The sequence below is a fragment of the Lampris incognitus genome, chromosome 15 (assembly GCF_029633865.1).
Source record: "Lampris incognitus isolate fLamInc1 chromosome 15, fLamInc1.hap2, whole genome shotgun sequence".
In the NCBI taxonomy this organism is placed as follows: Eukaryota; Metazoa; Chordata; class Actinopteri; order Lampriformes; family Lampridae; genus Lampris; species Lampris incognitus.
This window is the reverse complement of record NC_079225.1, coordinates 22,667,695-22,692,241: the sequence shown is the minus strand read 5'-3', so window position 1 is coordinate 22,692,241 and position 24,547 is coordinate 22,667,695. Positions and strand designations below refer to the sequence as shown.

At 42.3% G+C, this 24,547-nt stretch overlaps 1 protein-coding gene across 2 annotated transcripts in view; it reads right to left on the bottom strand.

Annotated features, from left to right (window-relative positions):
• LOC130124989 (disheveled-associated activator of morphogenesis 1-like) overlaps positions 1-24,547 on the bottom strand; it is a 69,883-nt gene that overhangs the window by 7,556 nt on the left and 37,780 nt on the right. Inside the window, exons 3-19 of one of the 2 annotated variants that reach the window (XM_056294387.1) lie at positions 18,796-18,885; positions 10,411-10,482; positions 9,236-9,330; positions 8,319-8,652; positions 8,071-8,181; positions 7,804-7,907; positions 7,293-7,359; positions 7,068-7,185; positions 6,299-6,437; positions 5,913-5,971; positions 5,585-5,772; positions 4,442-4,744; positions 3,744-3,851; positions 2,432-2,461; positions 1,670-1,767; positions 867-951; positions 370-476 (exon numbers count right to left, since the gene is read on the bottom strand). In XM_056294387.1, coding sequence (XP_056150362.1) covers positions 370-476; positions 867-951; positions 1,670-1,767; positions 2,432-2,461; positions 3,744-3,851; positions 4,442-4,744; positions 5,585-5,772; positions 5,913-5,971; positions 6,299-6,437; positions 7,068-7,185; positions 7,293-7,359; positions 7,804-7,907; positions 8,071-8,181; positions 8,319-8,652; positions 9,236-9,330; positions 10,411-10,482; positions 18,796-18,885 — 2,108 coding nt within the window. The remainder of the gene's footprint in view (positions 1-369; positions 477-866; positions 952-1,669; positions 1,768-2,431; positions 2,462-3,743; positions 3,852-4,441; positions 4,745-5,584; positions 5,773-5,912; positions 5,972-6,298; positions 6,438-7,067; positions 7,186-7,292; positions 7,360-7,803; positions 7,908-8,070; positions 8,182-8,318; positions 8,653-9,235; positions 9,331-10,410; positions 10,483-18,795; positions 18,886-24,547) is intronic. The other variant, XM_056294388.1, reaches the window with a different exon arrangement.

Genomic DNA, 24,547 nt, shown 5'->3' with positions numbered 1-24,547 from the left:
GTGCCACTTCCTCTATTTTTTTTTCTTGTCTTTGTGTGCAAACACTCAAAATCAGCTGTCCTTACATGATCTTTCTGAGGTTATTGCTGATTGGTAGCCTGGGAACCAGTTGACTCTGTGAGCTCATGTTTTACATTTGCTTTGGCATTTGCGAATTTGTCTGGTTCCCAGGCTAGCTGATTGGAGGTTCAAATTACAAACAAGTGGCATTCAACATTCAAGATACACGAAACAAGAACAAATTTAAGCGGTTAGGAACGTCATGTGAATCCGACATTAATCTCTCCCTCTTACGAACTTCTCGCATGAACACAAAAAGAAAAGAGAAACTCACATCTGGCCCAATATGCTTTCACTTTACCACAGTACCTGCTCATCTCATAGAGGAAGCGGTCAGCTTTCGCCATTCGGTCCAGCTCGTGTTTGTGCTCTTCCAGGAGATCTACATCGCTCTTCTCTGGGACAAACTTGAGCATCTGAGGAGGTGAGACGAATGCATTACCTCAACCACTCCAGCCCGTTTAATAAAGTTAAAGATGAAACAAGGGCTCAAAATGGCAGCTCAGTCTACACTTTTTATTTAATTGTGGGTGATTTGGCTTGAATCTCAGCTGTTATGCTGTCTAATGCTAACATCCTGTCTCATCACTACTGCAAACAGGAACGACACGCAACGAGGAATAAAAACTTTCCTTAATATTTACAAACTAGATCCCTTGATATAACAGTATGGTACTCTACAACTCTATGCCGATCATTAATATAACTAAAAATTGAACAATTGTGTAATTCTTTAAAGGTCATTTCATTTGTTAACATGTGGAAATACATGAGGATTAGCAATTTCTGCATGCTGGATGACGCACCTGCTCGAGCATATCTTTGGGTAGGTCTTCCTGTTCATCCATGGTAAGGATGGCTCTCTTCATCTCCTCATTTGAAAGCTTCAGCCTACAATGCAATGTGGAGAAGTCGGTGACTTGCGCTACATCAGTAAGGCATTGTACATCTAGGAATATTCTAGGCACACCTGCACCACCAGCATGAATTTAAAACCATTACCAAGCAATACAGTATGTTCCCTGAGCACATCAACACATAACCCATCCTAGCTGTGGAGCAAGCAGCAGTGACCAACTCCAGTTCTTCTTTCCATTGCCTCGGTCAGGGACACAGACAGGAGTATTAACATGCATGTCTTTTTGATGATTGGGGAAACCGGAGCACCCAGAGCAAACCCACTGTAGACACAGGGAGAACATGCAAACTCCACACACAGGACGACCTGTGTTGTCCCCCGGGGTTCAAACCCAGGACCTTCTTGCTATGAGGCGACAGTGCTAAGCACTGGGCCACCATGCCGCCCAAACTTGGCGCCCATTGAAAGATAGCCTTGTAATATTGATCTCCCTTGGTGTTGACTTCCTCAGATTGCACTACACAATGACTAATATATAGATACATTTCAGTTCAACATCACTTAAACAAGGGCATCTCAGGGGAGAGACTGGCTACTCGTGCAGTAATGTCATCTTGCAACTAAAAACCCAGTTTAAAAAAACAGGTGAAAAATTCACACTATTGTATAAGTAACTTGCACAATGTTGTTTTTTTTCTAACTGGAAAGTTAGACCATTGCTTTTAACACCTATGATGGATAGTACTTTACCGCGACAGAAGGATGTTGCAGTTTTGAGCTCGACGGCCATCGATGACAGAAAGCTCCTTCACTTTTTTGGAGCTCAGCGAGTCATCGTCTGTCTCTTTCTGTGGGGGCAGAACTTTTGTTAGGATTACTTCAATGATTTACTTTCATATATACCACACACACACACACAAGACTGAAGAACAAGGACCAGCAAGTAATACAGATAAACTGACGCATGCAATAGCATCCAAAACACAACATGAAGATGCATTATAAAGACAAATAACGCTGAAACCGCAGTCATACAAAGGTCAACGCTCACAATAACCGACAAACATGACAGGTGGAAAAGCTAACTCTGATTTAAGGTCTTTCAAGCTCAATGCAGTACACTGTCCGATGTTGCCAGATGCAGGATAATTATCGTATTTGTATGATTTTGCCTTCTGTATGATGTACGATCAATAATAATAATAATGACCAAATAATTGTACATTATGGGACTTTTTGTCATTATTGATCGTACATCATACAGAGGGCAAAATTGTCGTACAAATACGATAATTATCGTACATCTGGCAGCACTGACACTGTCCTTAAGGTGAATTCAATGAAGGGAAAGCTGAAAGCTGAAATTGCTGTTGAAGACATGGCAGTAGAGGTTAACTAAATTAACTTTCAGCAAACTATCTAATTCGATTACATCTGTGAATAATGACCGTGACAACCTTTTCATATTGTGTCCTACAGTATGTAGAACTATAATACCTTAAGTGCACTCACCTGTTTGCTGTTATTGACCATAAAGAAGTCCTAAAATGCAAGCAAGAAGCAAGGAAGACGTTGGCACTCATTAGAATAAGTAAAGCAGTTATGTGATTGCAGCCCATCAACAAATTGCAAAAAAACAAAAACAAAAAACAAACTCAAGCTCATTCAGCACATAAGTGACAGTAGAACGATAAGTGATGAAGTGAGGAGTGGTGAGACATGATTGGTCATTCGGTGGCCATGTCGTATGCGTGCTTGTTGATCATTAAGTGCTGATGGCGCACATGCTAAGTTCACAACTAATGAATGCAGTCTGTCAAGTGGATCCAGTTGCAGTTTTGTCATATCTCGGTTAAGGGTGTCACAATCATCAGGCCCACGCTGAGGATCTAAATTTAGAACTAGAGCACAGTCACTGGCCCATCCTGAAGGAGTGATGAGGGACATGTGTTTTCCACATATTTTACAGACACAGATAACTTCATTTACAATTTCACCAATTTTTCACAACTCTTGATGAGATGTGCAAGATGTGCATGTGCACATGAATGTGTTTCACAACTTGTCCAAATTCTCCACAGATTTCAGAACAAATTTGAGATTTAACAAACTGCACCAGTAATACTAAATCAGACAGAATATGTTTGGTAGATCCTGTGTTGGCCTGATGACATTGCTCACTTTTTTTTTTTTTTACATCTTTAGTGTAAGCCAGACATTCTCTACTGGTCAGCTGGTTTTAGTAATACTTAATGGCCATAAATATTTGGTGATTATACCATTTGCAAATTCATGGCACTGGAAGGATGAGGTTCAGCTCACGCATGCAATTTCCATTCTATAGAGTAGAAACAGCTGATGTTTTACTTAGATTTTGGATGATATTGAAGATGGCACAAGCTACATATTTTGCAACTTTAACACAAATCAACCATCAAACATGTCGGTTTGCTACTGATTATTTCTCCCCAGCACCTTTAGGGAAATTTGTCAATGATATGCTGGTGAGCTAAAAAAAAAAAAAAAAAATCAATTTCAATAACTTTGTTAGTTCAAATGATCTGACCTTCCTCCCTTTTATTGGCATTTGCTGGTATTGATTGTTCTTGTGAATTTAAATAGTAATCAAGTGAGGAGAAATTTCAGATCATTTGAACACAGCCCAAGTCTATCTCAGACACCGAAAGCCAGTTGATAGTGCAACTGCCCCAAGCGCTGAGTGGAACAGTCCTGTGTAACACCAGGGGGAGACAGAGAGTAACACAGAGAGACTCGTCATATTTCTTTAGCCTCACGCTGGTTTTACAGCGATACCACCCAGTACCTGCTGTCTTTGGTAGGCTGAGAAGGTCTTCTCTATGTCTTCTAGATCCAGGATTTTGAAGACCTTACTGTCATCCACATCCATCCAAACAGTCCCGTCCAGCTTATTCTGAGTATGAGAGAACAGATTTTCATGTAGTAGATGTGAGATGAGCCACGACATTCAGGTCCTTACGGCCGTTTAGAAGGGGAAACAGCTGATAAATTCACAGAACCGCAGCATTTTTGTTGATAGTATATTATGTTGTGATATGGTGATATGCAGCAGCTATGTTGCTTAAAGAGTATAACGCCAAAACTGTGTCGGCCAGTGATGTCACTTGTAGACATTCTGTGAACCGCCATCTTTACATGGCATTTGGTAGCATAAGCTACAATAGCTATATTTGGCGTTATTATTCACATTTTCTTATACAATGTGGCCTATTTCGATGTAGTTCAATGAAATGTAGCACCAAACCAGGACGTAAGCGTAGTTTCCACATTCACGGACTGTCCGTTAGTGACGTCACCATGTGGAGACAATTTCAGCAGCATTTCAGAGACACACAGAAAACTGCTCAGTATTACGGCTGCTAGAGACAATGTTGAAAATTGTGATTGCGTCCCTTTAACTTTACAGTTGGTTTTCACTGAGGTAAAGGCTTTAAAAATCCCAGCTCATATTTCTGGACATAACTGCATTTTGACTGGTCTCACCTCAGCCAGTTTGGACCAGTTGAATGACTTGAGGGGATTGGATGGTTGGGGAATGTTCTTCTTTTTCATGGCCGGTCCCAAGGGAGCTCCTGGGGGTGGAGGAGCCCCTCCAATCGGTGGGCGCCCGGGAGGAGGTGGGGGGCCACCAGGGGGTGGGGGAGGGGGAGGCGGCGGCGGCATCATGCCCCCGGGAGGGGGTGGCGGGGGAGGCACCATACCCCCAAATGCTGCAGGAGCAAGGGAAGGCATGGGACCCCCTGGGGGACCAGGGGCGAGCGGGGGTCCACCAGGCACAACCTGTCTCTGCAAAGACAGAGAGGGAGGAGGAAATGAGATAGCTTTTAAGATGCTCAAGCTCCTACAATCTGTCCCATTGCAACACTGGCAAGGCATAATCAAAATCCTTTAAGGATCTAAACAGAATCTCTCATGTTGTAGAATAAATCCTAAGTCCTGCTGAGATCCTAGACAACCCATCCAATAAGTTGCCGAGCACTAAGTGTGGAGTTATACGTGGAGATCTTGTGGCTCAAACCTTGTAAGATGGAACGGATTCAATGTGGCCATCGACAGCCATATTGCAAAATACATTTTGGTTTCTGTTCTGTTTCACTGATGAAATAGTTTGATAACCAAAACCTGATGGAGAGTGCAAGTAACAGGGCAAAAACAGTTGTCTGCGTCACCCATACATTATTGCTCCCAAAATAGAGTTGTTAAACATACTCACTCAACACCTTCATCACCGCATTCAGCAGCACAATAACACCATTTGCTGTTTAAAAAGGACGAGTACTGTAGTGCTGTAACAGCCCTGCATGACTTTCACAATGCTTTGGTATGGCATGCTAAATCTTATATCTATGTAAAATGAGGTTGAGACTGATTACCCCTCGTTACCGTCAAGCTCTAATCACGGTCCAACAATTTTTAGCAATCTGGCAGTAAAAACGAGCTTCTACCTGAAGGTTATGTATGTTCATAACAGCTGGATAAATAGACAATATGTATATTTACACTAATGCAGCCAATGGTCAATATTAGCACCTGAGCCAAAGGGGAGAAATTTGCAATTTCTGAAGCAAAACACTGTCGTTTCTGAGTTACGAAGAGCAAAGTAGGCAGCCGGAAAAAAAAACGTACAGTGCTGAGCTCGTGCAGTCGCGCAGTGAGTTCGGCTACTTGTTGTTTCACGTTCTTGTGTTCGGTGCTCTCCTTCTCCAGCTTCTCTTTCATCTTGTTCAGTGTCTGCATCATGTCCTCCTTCTCCTGAGTCTTGGCGTCACATTCACGCTCCTTCTTCTCGAACCTCTGCTGCAGTTCATGGTGCTCTGGGACAAGAAAAGAGAGGTGAGTTAATCACGATATACTGGGAGAATATAGTACTTTTATAATACAGTAAAAGTCTCTAATGGTGTTTTCCATTCAAACTAAGTATATATATTAAGTCTTGTTTCCCAATATTACAAACCTTTTCTCATTTTCTCGGCCTGCTCTTTCCATTGTTTGACCTCATTTTCATTGACAAGCCTGGAGGATGATACACAAATAAATGACTACAGTTTCTACACCATCAGCTAGAGACTGGTTCTTGGTGTCTTTTGCTGCTTTTCAAAAATTCGATTAATGATTCACAAATCAGGGAGAACACACAGCTAATTCTTTGGATTGTAGTAGAGGGGATTCTTTTAGGCAACATCGCCAAGCATAAGGTTTTCCACCTCTGATTAAACAAGGCAACACTCTTCTGTGGTTTCAGTCCAATAGGCCATATATTGCAAGTAATATTTTTCCTTTAACTCATTTATCTTCCACGCGTTTGTTTTAGGTACGTCGGAGGTAAGTTAGAGGGCTCACATCCGGACAACGTTCTTCACGTTAAAGTTCTCCAGTGGTGTGACGTCGGGGTCGTGACCTTTGTCATTCTGCAAGACCATCTGTTGGACGATTCGGTCCAACAGCAGCCAGTACTGCACAGTGTTCCCACTTCTCTTATCTGGGAAAGAAACAGAAATAGACAGAAAATACAGTGAGTTGTAAGGCCTCAAATGAACTCATCTGCTTGATGTTTGTTTTGTAGATAGAAACTTAAAAAAAAAACGTATTTTTTTCTGTAAAAGTTAAAAGTATATAGTTCCCCATCCTTTTTTTTCCTCCCCAACTGTACTTGGCCAATTACCCCACTCTTTTGGCGCTGTCCCAGTTGCTGCTCCACCCCCTCTACCACATGCCTCCTCTGATACATGTGGAGTTGCCAGCTGCTTCTTTTCACCTGGCAGTGAGGAGTTTCTCCAGGGGGACATAGCGCGTGGGAGGATCATGCTATTCCCCCCAGTCCCCCCCTGAACAGGCAACTCGACCGACCAGAGGAGGCACTAGTGCAGCGACCAGGACACATACCCACACCCGGCTTCCCACCCGCAGACATGGCCAATTGTGTCTGTAGAGACGCCCGACCAAGCCAGAGGTAACACGGGGATTCGAACCGGCGATCCCCATATTGGTAGGTAACGGAATAGACCGCTATGCTACCTGGACGCCCAAAAGTTTAAAAAAAAAAACCCACCCACAACACATGCACCCACACACAAAGATACAAACACACCAACCAACAAACAACACCTACGTGGCATGAGAAGACAGTGGTGCAGCACAGACATAAAGTGCGGGTGTGCATCAGTGTGGTTTATCCTCTTGCGGATGAGGTCAAAAACTTGAGTGGCACTTTTGGTGTCTATATGTACCTAGAACAGAGCATGTGAAACAACGTAACAGTGCTGTCAATCCTTGGTACAATATGCCAAAAACTATAAAAGGGGGCAAGACATGGAAATAATGTGTCTTTCCTTACCGACTCAAATCGTCTCGACAAAGTCAGCTCATCCTCATTCCGCAGCATTTCAAAATAGTCTAAATGCCTGGGAGCCGAAGCGAAAGGGAAGAACAGCAGGATTAGAAATGGTGCCCCACCATAATTCTAGAGAGCTTCACCCTGAGGTTTTTTTTCCACATCATTGAAAATAGAAACCTCCTAGGAAAGACATGCATCTCTCAGGTAAGATGAATTCTGGTATGATGCTCTTGGGATAAAGGCACATTTTCTAATTAAGAATCCAACAATGTACAATAGAGAGCTGAGTGCATAAGCAAGTTCCAAAAAAAAAAAAAGAAGAAAAAAATGTACTCCTACAACTAATGAGTCCCATTACCCTTTATCATCAACAGTTCCAAGATGTCAACAGCTTTAGTAGAAACTTGTAAAATGTTCCCTTAACAATCACTGACTGGACCAGCCAAGAAAAAGATCATTCTTCTAGCACTTCTGTTCCTGTTATAACTGAATGAAATCAGGCCAAACTCACCTGTCTAACGTCGAGTTCTCATGAGAACGTAGCTTATCAATCACAGGCTGGATTCCCAGCATCAGAAACTCGTACCGGAGGTGGATGCGGAATTCCAAACTGGTCTTAAAGGACAATAAATGAAACCGTTTTTAACACTGCGTGTGTGTGTGTGTGTGTGTGTGTTCCCGGAGCACCTGCAAAGTGATGTTGGCCAAAGTGATGTGAGGTCATGCCGGTGAATTGCAGGGGAGGGAATATAGTAGAAGACTAATGTGTACCACTTACCTCTCCAGCGCCTTGACTCAGCACAGCGTTGATGAAAGACATGATGGCTGTCTTCAGGCTGACCTCGTCTCTGTATCGACCCGTGCTCCTGTCCAAGTCATTTAAAAGCGTCTGAGGAGTCGAAAATTGGGAAAAGTGTTATTCATCTTCAGTGCAAAACTGCTGTTGCATTGCTTTCTCAATCTGCGAAGGGGAGAAAAGATCAAACCTCCATTTCTCAGTGCCCCTGGTCTTTGTTCCCAACCCACCTGGAAGCGTGTCCTTTCGCAGGCGAAGCGCTGGTAGTGCAGCATCGCCTCCAAGATCTTTTTGTGTCCACCGGGCACCAGACACACCGCACCCATAATTTCCAGCACCGCCACCTTTGTCTTGACGTTTTCCGTGGCCAGACTCTGGGCAATAATGTTGATGCTCTCTGAGTGGGAGAGGACGTGAGCGCGGCCCTGGGAGTTGTTCATCAGGGCCTTGATGCAGCCAATCAGAGACGTGTGTATCTGTGACTCCGTGGTCTCGTAGTCCATACTCTTCAGGAAGTTCAGGATACACGTCAGGCCATCCAGGTCGATGAAGCGTGTCACAAACCTGACAGAGGGGAGAGTATTCGTCACTGTACAAATGTCCTGGTGGAGTGCTGCAGTATGACACATGACGGACTGCAAAACATGCATGGTATGCATAAAAGAGTGTGGTTTCAAACTGCTTTTGCATGCTAAAACATTTTCAAAAACCTAACAGTAACTGGTAACGTCATGTTCTTCAATAAATGCATGTAAATACAAAGCATTTACTCTGAAATGTAATTAAAAAGCTTAAGCTGCCTAAACCGAATGGCAAGAGTTAAATTGTCAGCAATGTCCAATTGCATCAATGAATGATTACCAATGCATGCCTCCAAATAGATAATAAGCTCATAAATTTATTCTTTTTTTTTTGCTGATTCCTTTAGACGTTGGAAAGGATTAAGCAGGATGGAGGTAAGAAAAGACTGAGCCAAGCGAGAGGATAAAAGGCTATTACATGAGATGAGACAAGTGAGGAAGAGGAGGACGGGGAGCTGATAAAAGCAAAACAGATGACAGGAAGAGATAGATAGAGAGACAGAGCGATAGGGAGGGGATGAGAAGGAAACAGTGTGGAGAGGACAGCTGAAGATATCTCTGTGCACCTCATAGGTTGTGTCCTCAGAGCAGTCTTCAAACTCTCAATGGTTTTGTTCCTTTCCTCCTCATCCTCCTTCTCCAGAGCAAGGAGCGTCGTTCTCTGCTCAACAAATGATGTCACACAACATTGTGTGTGTACCACTTGAGATTTAAAGACTGCATTTCATCCGTTCCTGTTCAATTCAGTTTGTAATTCATATTCCCATCTGGTCAAAAGCAGCGAGTATTAAATCGACCACCCCTGATAAAACTTGCCCTGGTTGCTCTCAGGTATTCAAAACAGAGTAGGGATGAGCAAAGTTTCTGATTTCACATAAGGCAAGTACACGAACCAAATGTTTTAAATAGAAACAAGTATTAACGACAAAACAAAGGCAAAATAACAAGGCCCAACTTTCTCAGTTTTGGCCAAAGCAACAGTGTGCCACGGTGAAAGTGTGATTCACCATAAGGCAACACACACGTCTAGAAAAGCTGCTTCTTGGTAATTATTATAACTGTACACAATAACATGATCACCATTAACAACAAAAGAGACTCAGATTTTCCTTTGCAGTTTCAGAAGCAATTGATGTTGTAGGTGTATTTATCATTATTTCATTTATGTTATAGGAGACAAAGCCCTTATTCATAGGAGTCTGCAAGTCAAATGGTCTTTTAAAACACTGGAAAAACAATTTATACGGTTGACCAGCTGACAATTTGCAAATCCCCAATGTGTGCCTTGAATTAGACCTCACCAAACTTTTTTGAGTTACACAATTCTGCAAATTTTCATGATGTAATTCAACAGCGCAGACACATACAAATTATTGCTTGATAAGGTGTAATAGGGGTGATGATAAAAAAAAAAACCCAGCTCAATGCCAATAGCTAAAGCTGCAAACCATATTTGTTATCGGTGAAGAATCTGTGTCTATAATGTGAAATGAGTTCAATTCAGAGAACAATCCTGTCTCTAAAAACGTGAATTCATCTGGGAGTCGGCAGTCATGCAGGGGTGCCTGAATTCAAGTGAAGCTTTGCACTAACCTGTCATTTATCCAACAAAGAGAAATATTTTCCCTGTCATTAAATTCAGTTTGAAGCCATTTTTATTTCTGGACTGATAGCTTGTTTTACTTTAATGTCACATCAAAAGTTCAAATTTAAAGTCCGCTATGTTTACTGTATTACTTACAGCTGCCATTGAATTGAGCTGATCGATGTAGTACTCTGGCCAACTGGTCGCACTTTTGTTTTCCTCCTGTTCCTGGAAAAAAACAGAAAATAACCTTATTAAGAAATTAAAGGACACAGCAGTCTCTGAACAGTAGCAAATGTGATGGTGTGAAAACATGTAACTACTGTCTTATAAACATTGAAAGAAATAGAGGGATAACTAAAGAAGACATGAACGGGGCAAAGTCATTTTCATGTCATAAATTCTCTAATAATGTCATAAATTCTCATAATAAATAAATGAATAAATAATAGATGAATAAATGATGATGTATATAATAAATGATAATGATAAATTTGTGACACAATAAATGTTGAAATGTCAAATTCTCTGAGATCCAATTCTCATTTTCAAATTGAGGCAGATTTAAACAAATTGTTCACACAGGTGGGACAGAAAAAAAAATGACAGTGGCTTTGTCTGTGTTTACTAGGTAATGAATGAAGACATTGAAAAGACCTGACTGGGATCAGAAAATGACAAACCGATAGCCAATAACGCTGGTTGGGGAAGAAGATGTGGAATACCGGATTAAGGGACAATCAGTCGAATAGTTTGTCTTGGCATGTTACAACACATCAATTGTGTTACAGCAACAAGAAGTTGTTGCACAAATTATTATTGGCTTGTATTATTATTGCTTTTTCCCCAAATCATTAGCGGTGACACACATGAATAGACTACAAACACAAACAGACAGGCAACAGAGGTCTGGTACATTAATAGCCAAGAGCATAAAGTGGAGCAGGGACTCAATGTAGGGCGGCACAGATCGGCAGCCTACTTTATCTTCCAACACTTCACTGGTCTCACCAGTCAGAGGAGGTGATGAGACGAAAGTATTTCACGGTCTAAAACTGTGCCCTGGCTCTACAAGACCACATAAGCCTCGCCTCCACCCAAGCACAGAGGCTACGAGGGAGGAAATCTTCGGAGATTAACAAATTAATGCTAAAAGTTTGGATTAGGGATGTGGCTTGATTTATGCCAAGATAAATCCACTGACAAATTTTCATTACAACTAAATAAAAGCACACAGTAAATTTTTTTTCTAACTATAATTTGATTTCCTTTTATTTTGAATGTGTAGTTTCCAACTTGAAGAGCACAAGTGAAAAGAAAATGAAGTGACCCTGTACTTGGCTTGTGTATGAAGACCTCTGGCATTCATTTAAACTCTTGCTCCATTAAGACCAAGTGAGCTGTGACCATCAAAAACTAATTGGGCAGCAGTTAATAAAGCGGCCTATGGAGACTTGGCTGGCTGGACTGAGACTGTGGCTCTTGGCTGGTCTGCAGGGATCTTGCAGCGGCAGGGAGTGCTGATCCTGCTGTTTTCCCCACAACCTGCGCCAATTTGACCTGGAAAACGCTCACTCCATTAGGGAACAATCACAAAAAGACTGGGACTGTGGCCTTTTACGTTCGAAAATTGCTCCTCACTCAGCCAGCATGTAAATTCGCCTTGAATACTGTAATTCCGATATATAAATGAAAGTCACTGATAGAAAACGGGGAGGTACACTTGTATATTTTCTTTACATCTTAAAAAGAAAAAAAAACCAAAAAGATGTGAGATACAGAGAGGGCCAAGCATACCGTGTACGGGAATACAGTCACAGCAAATTAGGGCAAATAGAACAATACATTTGACAGGGGAATGAAGTTACAGGTTGGTTCTGCTGGAAGACATGGTGAAATTAAACAGCTTTTTCTCCCTCTTTCACTTATGTTTGAAACCTAACAGCAAAACCTCTGCTAACAAGTCAGTAAGTAAATATGCTTCTTGGCAGAGGGTGTAGCCTTAGGAAAACAGAGTAGACAAGAAGCAGGAAGACTGATCCTCTCCAGAAAGATTTCATCAACCTCAGGTGGCCGGCCAAAACAAACGGCTCGGAGTGCCTTGCAACGACCGACTTATCTCCTCCCCGCTCGGCCTGATGCTCCAGAGAGACGTCTGCCAAAAAAACTACTGGCTAACAGAGCGCCTTCATCACTCGCAGGCCTGATAATGACCCCGTCTTTCCAGTTATCATCCCTGCCTCATATACAAAAGCTGCACCTGTGGAAGGGAAGCTTTCCTGTTTGCTTTGGACAACAGAGCGTTTCCTTTGCCCCCCCCCCCTTCCAAACGCTCCCACACCCTTCCTCTCCAGGCTCAGATGGAGATGGATCAAACTTTTTCAGAAGCCCTGCGGGAGCCGCGCCAAGCGCCTCTATAGTGGACTGGGCCGGGGCCAAGGCCTGCTGCCGAGTCAGCGTTATTGATGCCCTGCTGTCTTCACTCCCTCCCCCTTTAGGTTGATGCTGTACATAAAGCACTGGAGGGACTGATCCCCCTCCAGCTCTGCAGCAGGAGTATTTATAGTAGTGAAACAGCCCCCTTGATCTTCTGCTGCAACCTGACAAAAAAAAAAATCTCAACATAATAACAGCTATCAAAAGACACAGCAGCAGTTAGACGGGTAGTTTCAATGTAGCAGCTAATTTCGATCGCCAGGTAGACTGGTTTGGACCTCAAGATCTTTACAAATTAGGTCACTAACTGGGATAGTTCCTTGATTTTGAATGAATATCATTAATTAAAACCGTGGGCTTGATAGGCCAATACAATTATGATTTTTGACATTATCTCTCTCTCTCTATACACCGATCAGCCAAAACATTAAAACCACCTGCCTAATATTGTGTAGGTCCCCCTCGTGCCACCAAAAGAGCTCTGACCCATTGAGGCATGGACTCCTCAAGACCTCTGAAGGTGTCCTCTGGTATCTGGCACCAAGACATTAGCAGCAGATCCTTTAAGTCCTGTAAGTTGCAAGGTGGGGCCTCCATAGATTGGACAACAGGGGTCCCTCCTCTGTTGCTCTCCCTGAGGTTTCTTCTTATTTTTTCTCCCTGTTAAAGTTTTTTTTTTAGGGAAGTTCCTTATCTAATGAGAGGGTCTAAGGACAGGATGTAGTGTTGCTGTAAACCCCACCGAGGCAAATTTGTAATTTGTGATATTGGGCTATATGAGCGGTGGCTAACCATGTGCCACGGAGAGCCATGTGTATGCAGGTTTTCAATCCAACCCGAATCCGCACCAGGTAATTTCACCGATACAATCTTCCTCTGTGGTTGAAGGGTTGCTAATCAGTGATAGCACCTGGTGTGGAGTCCGGCTGGAATGAAAACCTGCATACACATGGCTCTCCATGGCACATGGTTAGCCACCCCTGGGCTATACAAATAAAATTGACTTGACTTGACTTGACTTGTTTTTCCAGCATATCACACAAATGCTCGATCAGATTGAGATCTGGTCAATTTGGAGGCCAAGGCAACACCTTGAACTTTTTGTCATGTTCCTCAAACCATTCCTGAACAATTTTTGCAGTGTGGCAGGATACATTATCCTGCTGAAAGAGGCCACTGCTATCAGGGAATACCACTGTCATGACGGGGTGTACTTGCTCTGCAACAATGTTTAGGGAGGTGATACGTGTCAAAGTAACATCCGCATGAATGTCAGGACCCAAGGTTTCCCAGCAGAACATCACCCAGAGCATCACACTGCCTCCGCTGGCTTGTCTTCTTCCCATAGTGCATCCTGGTGTCATCTCTCCCCCAAGGAAAATAATGCACACAAGAAAACGTGATTCATCAGACCAGGCCACCTTCTTCCATTGCGCCAAGGTCCAGTTATGACACTCACACGGCCCATTGTAGGCACTTTTGGTGTGGTGGACAGGGGTCATCATGGCCATTCTGACCAGTCTGTGGCTACGCAGCCCCATACGCAGCAAGCTGTGATGCACTGTGTGTCTTGGCACCTGTCTATCATAGCCAGCATTAACCTTTTTAGCAATTTGAGCTACAGTAGCTCTTCTGTGGGATCGGATCAGACAGACTAGCCTTCGCTCCTCAGACACATCAGCGAGCCTTGTGCACCCGTGACCAAGTCACCGGTTCACTGGTTGTCCTTTCTTGGACCACATTTGGTAGGTACTGACCACTGCATACCGGGAACACATCACAAGACCTCCCGTTTTGGAGATGCTCTGACCCAGTTGTCTAGCCATCACAATTTGGCCCTTGTCAAAGTCCCTCAGATCCTTACACATGCCCATTTTTCCTCTTCCAAGACATCAACTTCAAGAAGTGACTGTTCACTTGCTGCCTAATATATCCCACCCCTTGACAGGTGCCATTATAATGAGATAATCAATGTTATTCACTTACCTGTCAGTGGTTTTAATGTTTTGGCTAATCAGTAGTCAGTGTGTGTGTGTGTGTGTGTGTGTGTGTGTGTGTGTGTGTGTGTGTGTGTGTGTGCGCGTGCGTGTATATATATATATATATATATATATATATATACATTTTGCTAAAAAAAACACTCAATGGTGGGAAAAGTGCTTAACAAATACAGCCATAATACTGAGCTATATTATGTCTGCCTATGATGTCACTGGCAGACAATTCGTGAATGTGAAAACTTACTTTCTGGTTTGTTAATAGGCTAAACTGTATAAAACATGTGAATAGCAATGTTACATACTGTATAAGAAAATACATATAACAATGCTACATACAGCTATACAATGTAACTGTTATTTGCCTTTTGCTATACAATGCAGCCTATTGGCAAACTAGGAAGTGAGCTTCCACATTGTGGACACATTTCTTCACAATTTCGGTGGCATTTCAGAGACGCACTGAAGACTGCTAGGTATTATAGCTGCTAATGGAGGGTTAACTCTACAACATACAGAGAGATGATGTTGAAAATCATGATTCCATCCACCCATCCATTTATCCAAACCGCTTATCCTGTTCTCAGGGTTACGGGGATGCTGGAGCCTATCCCAGCAGCTATTAGGCAGCAGGTGGGAAGACACAGGCCACCAGGCCACCACAGGGCTGACACACACATTCACACCTAGGGACAATTTAGTATGCCCGATTCACCTGACATGCATGTCTTTGGACTGCGGGATGAAACCCACGCAGACACGGGGAGAACATGCAGACTCCACACAGAGGACGACCCGGGACGACCCCAAGGTTGGACTACCGCGAGGCTTGAAAATGTGATACATTTAAAGTTTATAACTTGAGCAAACATGACTGATTTTGCTCTCAGAATTATTTATTTCTTAAAATATCCACCTAAAACTGGTCCAACTGGTTGGGAATAAAGGTTTTTGGGTTGATCACACAATAATAATGAACACATTCTCATTCAGTAGTGTGAAAAATTTACCAAGCATTCCTGTTTTGTTCACTGTGTGTAAATAATACGGTACAGTGAATTTATTCATCTCTTATTCAGCAGCACACACACATCTCCTCAACTACCACTATGACCACACTCTCATTTCATTGTGTTCAGAGTATATCCGCTTCAGAATGGAGGAAAGTGGCATTTTTCAAAAATTGTACGATAAAAAAAAAAATGCATGAGATCTTCCCTCTTTTTTAACCACAAACTGAGAAACTCACTTGCTCGATCCCCGCCCCCCTTTTCTCTCCAATTGTATCCGGCCAATTACTCCACTCTTCTGAGCCGTCCCGGTCGCTGCTCCACCCCCTCTGCCGATCCGGGGAGGGCTGCAGACTACCACATGCCTCCTCCGATACAGGTGGAGTTGTCAGCCACTTCTTTTCACCTGACATTGAGGAGTTTCACTAGGGGCACGTAGCATGTGGGAGGATCATGCTGTTCCCCGCAGTTCCCCCTCCCCCCATTAACAGGCGCTCCGACCGACCAGATGAGGTGCTAGTGCAGTGAACAGGACACATACCCACATCCGGCTTCCCATCCGCAGACACGGCCAATTGTGTCTGTTGGTAGGCAACGGAATAGACCGCCACGTCACCCAGACGCCCCTGCTCAATCGATGTTTAACAAAACTTTACAAACCTGCCAGCCACAGGACTTTCCATCACGATTCCCACAAACGACAAGTGACTTATTTTGTACAGATGGACAGCCATTGATTTTTTTCAGTCAGAACATCCTGGTTAAAAGGGAGTAGGTCCCTGCTGAAGACAGAATTTAAATGTTGCATGTATTCCTGCGCTCGATGGTCAAACACTAACACGTTTTCCTCTCGTCCAAGTCCTTAAAGATAATTTGACCACCTATTCAACTTTCGAATCCTAGTTTTCCTAAAACAAGTTAAAATTCTGACAGAACAGTTTCACTTTTTTTTTTTTTACTGCACTGGAAACAAGTGAAATTAGGAAAAAACTGTTTTACTCGTTTAAATAAAGGAAAAGGATTTGAAGAGTCTGAACACGTTGTTTAGATGGATATGTTTTGGAGTGAATAGTACCCTCATTGTTTCACTCATCGTGTTAGGAGGAGGATGTGTGACACATTACAAACTGGAAAAACCATTTAGAGCTGGCATCTGTCCAAGTCTTTAAAATATGTCTGCATGGCGTAAAACATCTATAACATAGTCATATTTTCCACATCCAATCACAACTTCAAATACTAACCATGACTACAAAAAACGATGAAAGTCGATCAGATTTGAACTGAATTTTCTATTAACTTCAAACAATGTAAAAAAAACAAAACAACCCCACTTCTTAACTATCATATTCACAAACCTTGGAGTGTCATCGACATATAATGATTTTTTTTTTCCCTGTCCAGAATGGATCACCTATAATGACTGGTACAAAACCTTACCACAGGGGGATATACGACACAATTCTGAGGAGAAATGATCAACTCAGCTTTGGATGCGCCCTTCAGAACAAACCCCAATACTCCTCGCCTTGTGTTTACGACAGGATGAAGGAACGGATTTATGAAATCTGCCTGGCCTGTCTGCCTATTGCCCCAGGCAGGATATCCTATACACTCATTCCTATGGCCTTGAGTACAGTCAAAAAGGTAGCTGGATAGCTCAACCCAGTGTCACTCCAGATTCAGCTGTCCCAACTGGGTCTCCAGACTGGGTCAAGTCTGTGCTGACTCAGTGGGGATTAAGGTAGTTAGTACCAACGGTTTAGGATCATTCTCACACTATCAGTGGCTGTGTCCTCAACCACCTGGGGGGGGGGGGGGTGAAGAGGGAAGAGCTGGCCAGTTTCTGTATGCAGAGGATGAATTAATGGATAGTAAAAGGAAGAACTATATCCATTTAGCTCGGCAGTCCACTTTATACTACAGGAAAGGTGCAATTAAAGACAACATTGTAAAAACAGTGGTACGCCACTGGTGAATAAACACTATGATGGAAAACTTGCTTTATGTGTCAACTGTCGAGCAAATAAAACAGCTTGATGCACAGGGATAATTAAATTAATAAGATAAATTACAGCTCCTATGAGATGCTGTTTTACAACACGTGATATATTTAGAGGGTAACATAAAAACTTGTGTCTTTATAAACTAAGAAGAGTGTTAAAGCTTATTATTACTACTTATTGTTACTAGGGGTGTAGAGATACCGATAAAAAGAGCACTGGTATCTGAGCTTTTACCCAAGACTAAAATCCAATACAAAAACCCATAAGTAACGTCATAAATACTGCAAAATGGCTTGATTAACTGCATTTTAGTACATATAAGTTTGTTTATATCTCAATTATTTTGCCCAATGACCCCAAATTAATGGTCTAAGTCTGCACTGTTCTGCAAAAGTAATAGATTGAATTGGTACTTGGTATTGGCCGATACTTAAAGATTCATACTTGTAATCGGTATTGGCATTGAGAAAGGGATATTGGTGCATTCGTAATAATTGCTTAGTATTATTCAATTTATATTCACTATCATTGTGTTGCCGGGCAGAATGCCACCGATAGACCAAAGCTCTCCAAATCAACCCAATGAAGTAATGAAGTCCTTATAGAAGAATTCCTTGACGTTACAATTATCTTCCACATTGTTGGGGGGGGGGGCTGGAATACATAATTCTCAGTTTCTTCAAATATATCAATGGGTATTGAGTCTACAGCTGACTGGTTACTCTAGCATATCATTTCCTATATTTACATTAATTTAGCTTTTAAATCCTACAATCGGTTACGTCAACAGCATTTCTGAAAGCATTGTTGAAATCCAACGTGCCAACCATTCCATGGTGAGGTTTGCCAACCATTCCATGGCTAGGTGTGTTGGCTACATTGTGCAGCCAACACACATCTGCAAAGAATGTCCCAAGTAGACAGAGAAAGACGAATGACAAGACAAATAGCATTTCTCTGTTGGCTATTTCGGTTTTAGAGAACACATGCAGCACAGATCATATTCAGCAAAAGGAGCATTGTTGGGGGCATGCTTGTGGGGACTACTGGGGTTTGTTATTTTGTGCAGCCAACAAATATGACAATTTTTACCTTCTTTTTGCTGCAATAGATCTGCCATTTCTTCTCTGCAGGTAAGGCGAACATGGCCTCCCTGTGTTTCTCTGTAAGGTCAAGTTCATCCTGCACAAAGGAGAAGAGAAGACAAAAGCAAGGTTAAGGAAGGGAGGGGGAGACGGCAAAACAAAATGTCACAATGCCTCACTTAATGACTGGATGTACAAGATTAATCTGCATTATTATACTGCAAATGTGAAAACAATTTGAAGAAACTAGAGTGCACTCAGTAGAGTGCAGATCTCCACCAGGTGTACGTATCTCCCCTTCTCTGGTGTTTGAACTTGGGAAATACACGCACACACAAACTTTTCATTTACTTTCAAGATTCATACCCAGATACATAATGTTTTGGTTTTGACACTGTCGCTGCCTGATCTGACACAATCGTAGATGTGAGTCGTGCATGTGCATGGCTGACTCAGATCGTGCAGTGACAAAAAGCAGTGCTGGTCGAGCTAGCTAGAGGGTGAATGAAGAGAGGGAGCGGTGATAGCTAGTACAAATGGAGGATTTGAAGGATTTTAATCACCGCAACCACAAGAAGTTCTTCGTCTTACAGTCATAAGTGCGCAAAAAAAATATTTTTTTTTAGGCTGATAAATCCAGTAATTTGCGAGATTAACCACAGGGACACAGGGACACATGCACACGCACGAGTAGACGCATAATCTCCTCCAGTCTACCACCTGGGAGAAAATAACTATGAACAAAGGCTGCAGAATCCAGCACAACTGCATAGTGTGTTTACACATAGCTAAGTAAATTCAATGCTCTTTCCAGAAAAATATATATATATCCACCAAATGTGGTCACGCCAGAGGTTTTTTTTTCCTGTTTTCAGTTATAGGTAAGCGTTTGCAATGTTTCCCCACTGTCACCGGGAAATCACTGGGTGCTATCATTAAAAATGATCAGATGTCTGCCAGACTTTCGACGTGTGAGTAATACGAAAGGTGTGGTCCCTCCACACAGCATGCTGGAAATATCACGCATCACAATGTAAAACAGCTACATCACCGAGGAGGCACACAATGGGTGCTTTTATGCAACGCAGACTGAAAGGTGGTTAATGTGGACACTCCGAGAAGCCAGGTAGTGGTGACTGTCGTAACCGTAACGCTGATGTTTTACAGAATATTATATATATATATACACACACACATATATATATATATATATATATATATATATATATATATATAATATAATATATAACTTTGTTAAAAGAAACGCTCAACGGCAGGGAAAGTGCTCAACAAATAAGGAGCAAAATAATCCAGTGAGTCAAGTAATTCAAAAAGAACATTCAAAAAGAGGTTTAATGCACACGTGTAGCTTTAGAAACAACCGTTTAAAGAATGTAACATCTTTAAGCTGTTATATTTGGTCACTGGCGGACAGAAACATTAATTATTCAACCACCTGGAAAAAAAACAAAGCATATTCAACCAGTAGTAAAATGTGCAATCTATGTCTAACTGAAAAACAGTTTTTATCATTTGCAAACCAGAAATGTTTACATTGAATAACAGGAATGAACTGGCTGACAGTTGCAAACATAGATATAAGCACCTATTTTGTAATTATAAATAAATCATGCCAATAGACAAATACCCCCCCCCACTGGACCGTTAGCAGTCACGCGTTTTTGAATTTTTGAATGCAGGCACCTCTCCCTTTCCCATTGGACGTTGTGCACGTGATGTGCATGACGAGGCAGTAAATGGTATGTCCTTTCCCGTGTAGCTTTATTGACACATGATGATTACTTATGACATGAAACAGGCTTGTACTGTCTCATTAAGAATTTACTTGACTCACTGGATTATATATATGTATATTATAGAGAATTCTGTCATCATCTCACAATGCTGTGATTGCAAACTTTCCCAAATCCTCTGTGAATAGTGCACATGGCCATTGAAACTAGTTAATGGCCACGCCCATATTTGCATAGGAAACTGATCATTGGTTTCGGTTGTTATGCAACTGTATTGTAACGTGCATGGATAAGTAGACACGCTGGCCACAGGCTCGCGGGTCGGACCCTTTAGTCGACTGGTTAACGTTGTCGTTTGCGGTGTGGGAACCACGGGTTCGCGTCCCGGCTGTGGCGGTACCCAGACTGCCCCCCGACACTCGCTACATTGGTGTCAGAAGTGGGATGGGGCGACCGTAAGGCCATCGGAAGCGTATGCGCCCTGAGGCGTGAAGGAGTTGATATGCTTAAGCGCGGGGACGCGCTTCCCGAAGGAGGGGGGTAATGTAACATGCATGGATAAGTAGACACGTTGGCCACAGGCTCGCGGGTCGGACCCTTTAGTCGACTGGTTAACGTTGTCGTTTGCGGTGTGGGAACCACTGGTTCGCGTCCCGGCTGTGGCGGTACCCAGACTGCCCCCCGACATTCGCCACATTGGTGTCAGAAGTGGGATGGGGCGACCGTAAGGCCATCGGAAGCGTATGCGCCCTGAGGCGTGAAGGAGTTGATATGCTTAAGCGCGGGGACGCGCTTCCCGAAGGAGGGGGGTAATGTAACATGCATGGATAAGTAGACACGTTGGCCGCTGGCTCGCGGGTTTGACCCTTTAGTCGAGCGGTTAGCGATGTCTCCCGCGATGCGGGCGATACGGGTTCGCGTCCCGGCCGCGACAGTTCCTGTGGTTGCCCCCCGAGTTCGCTACAGAATTGTTTATAAGGGTGGGGATACCTGCAGTCAGTTTAGACAGAAGAGGTCACTTAGATAAGTGATAAAACGTATCTGTCATACATTTTGCATCCAGATGAACTGATTCAACTTTCTTTGATTTTCCTACCTGGATTATTGAGCATGCATACAGATACCTGAATTTAAGTACAGATGACCAGTTTGGAAACAATAGAAAACACAATGTCAGCAATATTGTTCTATCATAGCATTTCGATTGCTGTGAATGATATTGTTCAGCAGGAGGTACAAGTATGCACATGAAATAACCAATAGATGATCAATGGTAGCTTCGAGAACGTCTTGGCCACGAGAACGTGGCCAAGTTGTTACAAACCTATGGATTGTTTTACAACCCATTTACGATATAATTATCAGGGATTCGAGCTGATGAGCAGTCTGCCAATAGTGGCCTCAGGTGTAATAAAGGCCATGAGATACAGTTCAAAGTTCAGCTGTAAAACCCAGTACACACTGTAAACAAAATCCTGTTAAATTATTCTTAAATTCTCACTATTAAGTCTCTAACACAAAAGCTAAAGTATACTGTCTCCTTAAGAGAATTATTAGCTAAATAATTTAGGGTTTTATTACAGCTTGTCACTACGGTCTTTCAAGTTGGAAATGGCTTCACTAAGGACATCAAGGTCTGTGAATCGATGTGTATTGATTAGACGCCCAAGAGGGTTTGACTGACTGACTGTCGTTAAAGTACCCCTCCAGACATGTTTTAAAGTTTAAAAATACTCTGAGATTAATGTATTGTTTAACATGGTTTTCCCACATTAAAAAAAACTTTGAAAAAAGGGGCTGAGAACATTTACTTTCTCCCTCACTGAAAAATTCAGGATATATGAATATGCAAATACAACAGGCCTCGCGCCCCGCCCACCACCGCTTTCTCTAGGTTGACCGGTGAGAGTGGTGCGCATTGTCATTACCCGAGCCGTTACGGAAACCCATTTGTTTTACGTGTCTGTGAATGTTCTCATTAAACATCGGAACACAAAGAGACATGGACATCATTAGCTCTGATAACGACTCCAAAGAGGATAAATATCTGAGTTTCATCACCAGCCAGTCAGACTAGCTTGGTCTAGTCAGAAAGGCACGAACTGATGAAGCCTCTTGGATGAGAGGCGAAACGTCTTCACGGATATATACCAAGTCCAGTTGCGCTCGATTCAACTCCTTTGGATAACCATTTGTTTTACGCGTGAGCGAAAACGCGTCTACTTCCTGCCACCGCTATCGTTTTACGGCATTGTCGAAAAAGTGTCATCCCCTCCCTTTTTTTTTAAAAAAAAACTTTCCCCTTTTTGTCGTCGCCTCTCCTGTTAAGGATTCCTGTGCCTTCTGACGTCATTCGCAGGCATACCTCTTAAAAGGTGAAATTGCCTCCAACGTTGATCACACAGACCGAGTAAAATTGAAACGGGAATCTTCAAAATGTATCCTAAAAGGTAACGATAAGTAGATTTGAAAAGAAACAAAAGTAAAAATAACGCGAGTTAGCCAGAAATGCTGTCAAAGGGCGGATGAGTTCCTCTGTGAACCAACGGCCACCCATACCTGGAGAGGAGATAGGGAACACCAGGTACACCCCCTTCTGAAAAACAATGATGACTCAACCTGTTGAGGCATCAGCTGTGCTCCTACGACCTCCATATGTTACGGAACTGATGATGATGATGAATTTGTTTAAAATATAATGCTTACCAACAGCATTTAAAAGTTAACTACTTGTTCAACTCCTGTACCGGAGAAGTAGTGTACAAATGATTTTATGTTTAATGTAATTGAATCTCAATCAGATATATAGTCGTTTCGTTTTACTATGAACTGCAACTTTCTCAGCCCGTTTCTTTTTTGCTCTTAAAACAGACAACAGAGTCTTCTACACTGGCCCCAGCAGACAGTACATGCGGCTAATTGTGCTATCAGAGGAGGAGAAGAGATTTGTTCTGACGGAGGGCCACAATAACCCTGGTACTGGAAATCACATTGGCATCAGAGGCACCAGAAACAGGCTTATTGCTGGCTACTACTGGCCTACACTGATACAGGATGTTAAAGATTGGGTACTGTACTACAGAGTGATAGATGCCTGCTACTTGACACATCTGCTGATTTGTTTAGACTGACATGATTTTTTGCTTTTTGTGAGGTTGCATAAAATGAAACCGTCACACAATTTCCCAATTTGCAATTAGTCTCTTACAGGTGGAACAATTGTGGGACGTGATATTGTTAGATACCTCCTTCATTGGCCTTTTATTATGCTAGACATTCATTTTTTTCTAAAAATGCATTCATTTGTATTAACCTGTCTTTCAGGTCAGATGTTGTTACCGCTGCCAGTTGAATGATCTCATTAAGACTCTTGCACCGGTGTTACATTCCATTACGGTACCTTTTACAATATTTTAGCACATTAGTGAAGACTAATGTGGATTAACGTGCTAGTCACAAGCTTGTGTACAGGTAAAAGAAACTTGGGAAGTGCTTGGTTTGGATTTGACTGGACCACTGTCAGAAACAGCACACAACAACATATATGTCCTTATCATGACGGACCTCTACACAAAGTCAAGTTTATTCATATAGCACATTTAAAACAACAACAGTTGAACCGAAGCGCTGCGCAAGCTTAAAATACAATTTAAAATACATGACACATATGAATATAAAAATATATGTAAAGAAAACATAATAAAAAAGAATTTAAACAGTAAACAGTAAAATATAAGCGTAAAAGTATATTTACACAATAAAATCATGGTATCAAGCTCAACTTGAATTGAATGCCAGCAAGAAGAGGTAGGTCTTTAAAAAAGATTTAAAAGTCTCTAGGGTCTGTGCAGATATTGTGTACTGGTAGATTGTTCCAGAGATCAAGGGCACCGACTGCAAAGGCTGTCGCCCCTATTCTTAAGCCTGGATCTCGGAACATGTAAGAACATCTGGTTTGTTGACCTGAGTGCTCTGACTGGTGTATGATGACGTATTAGCTCAGAT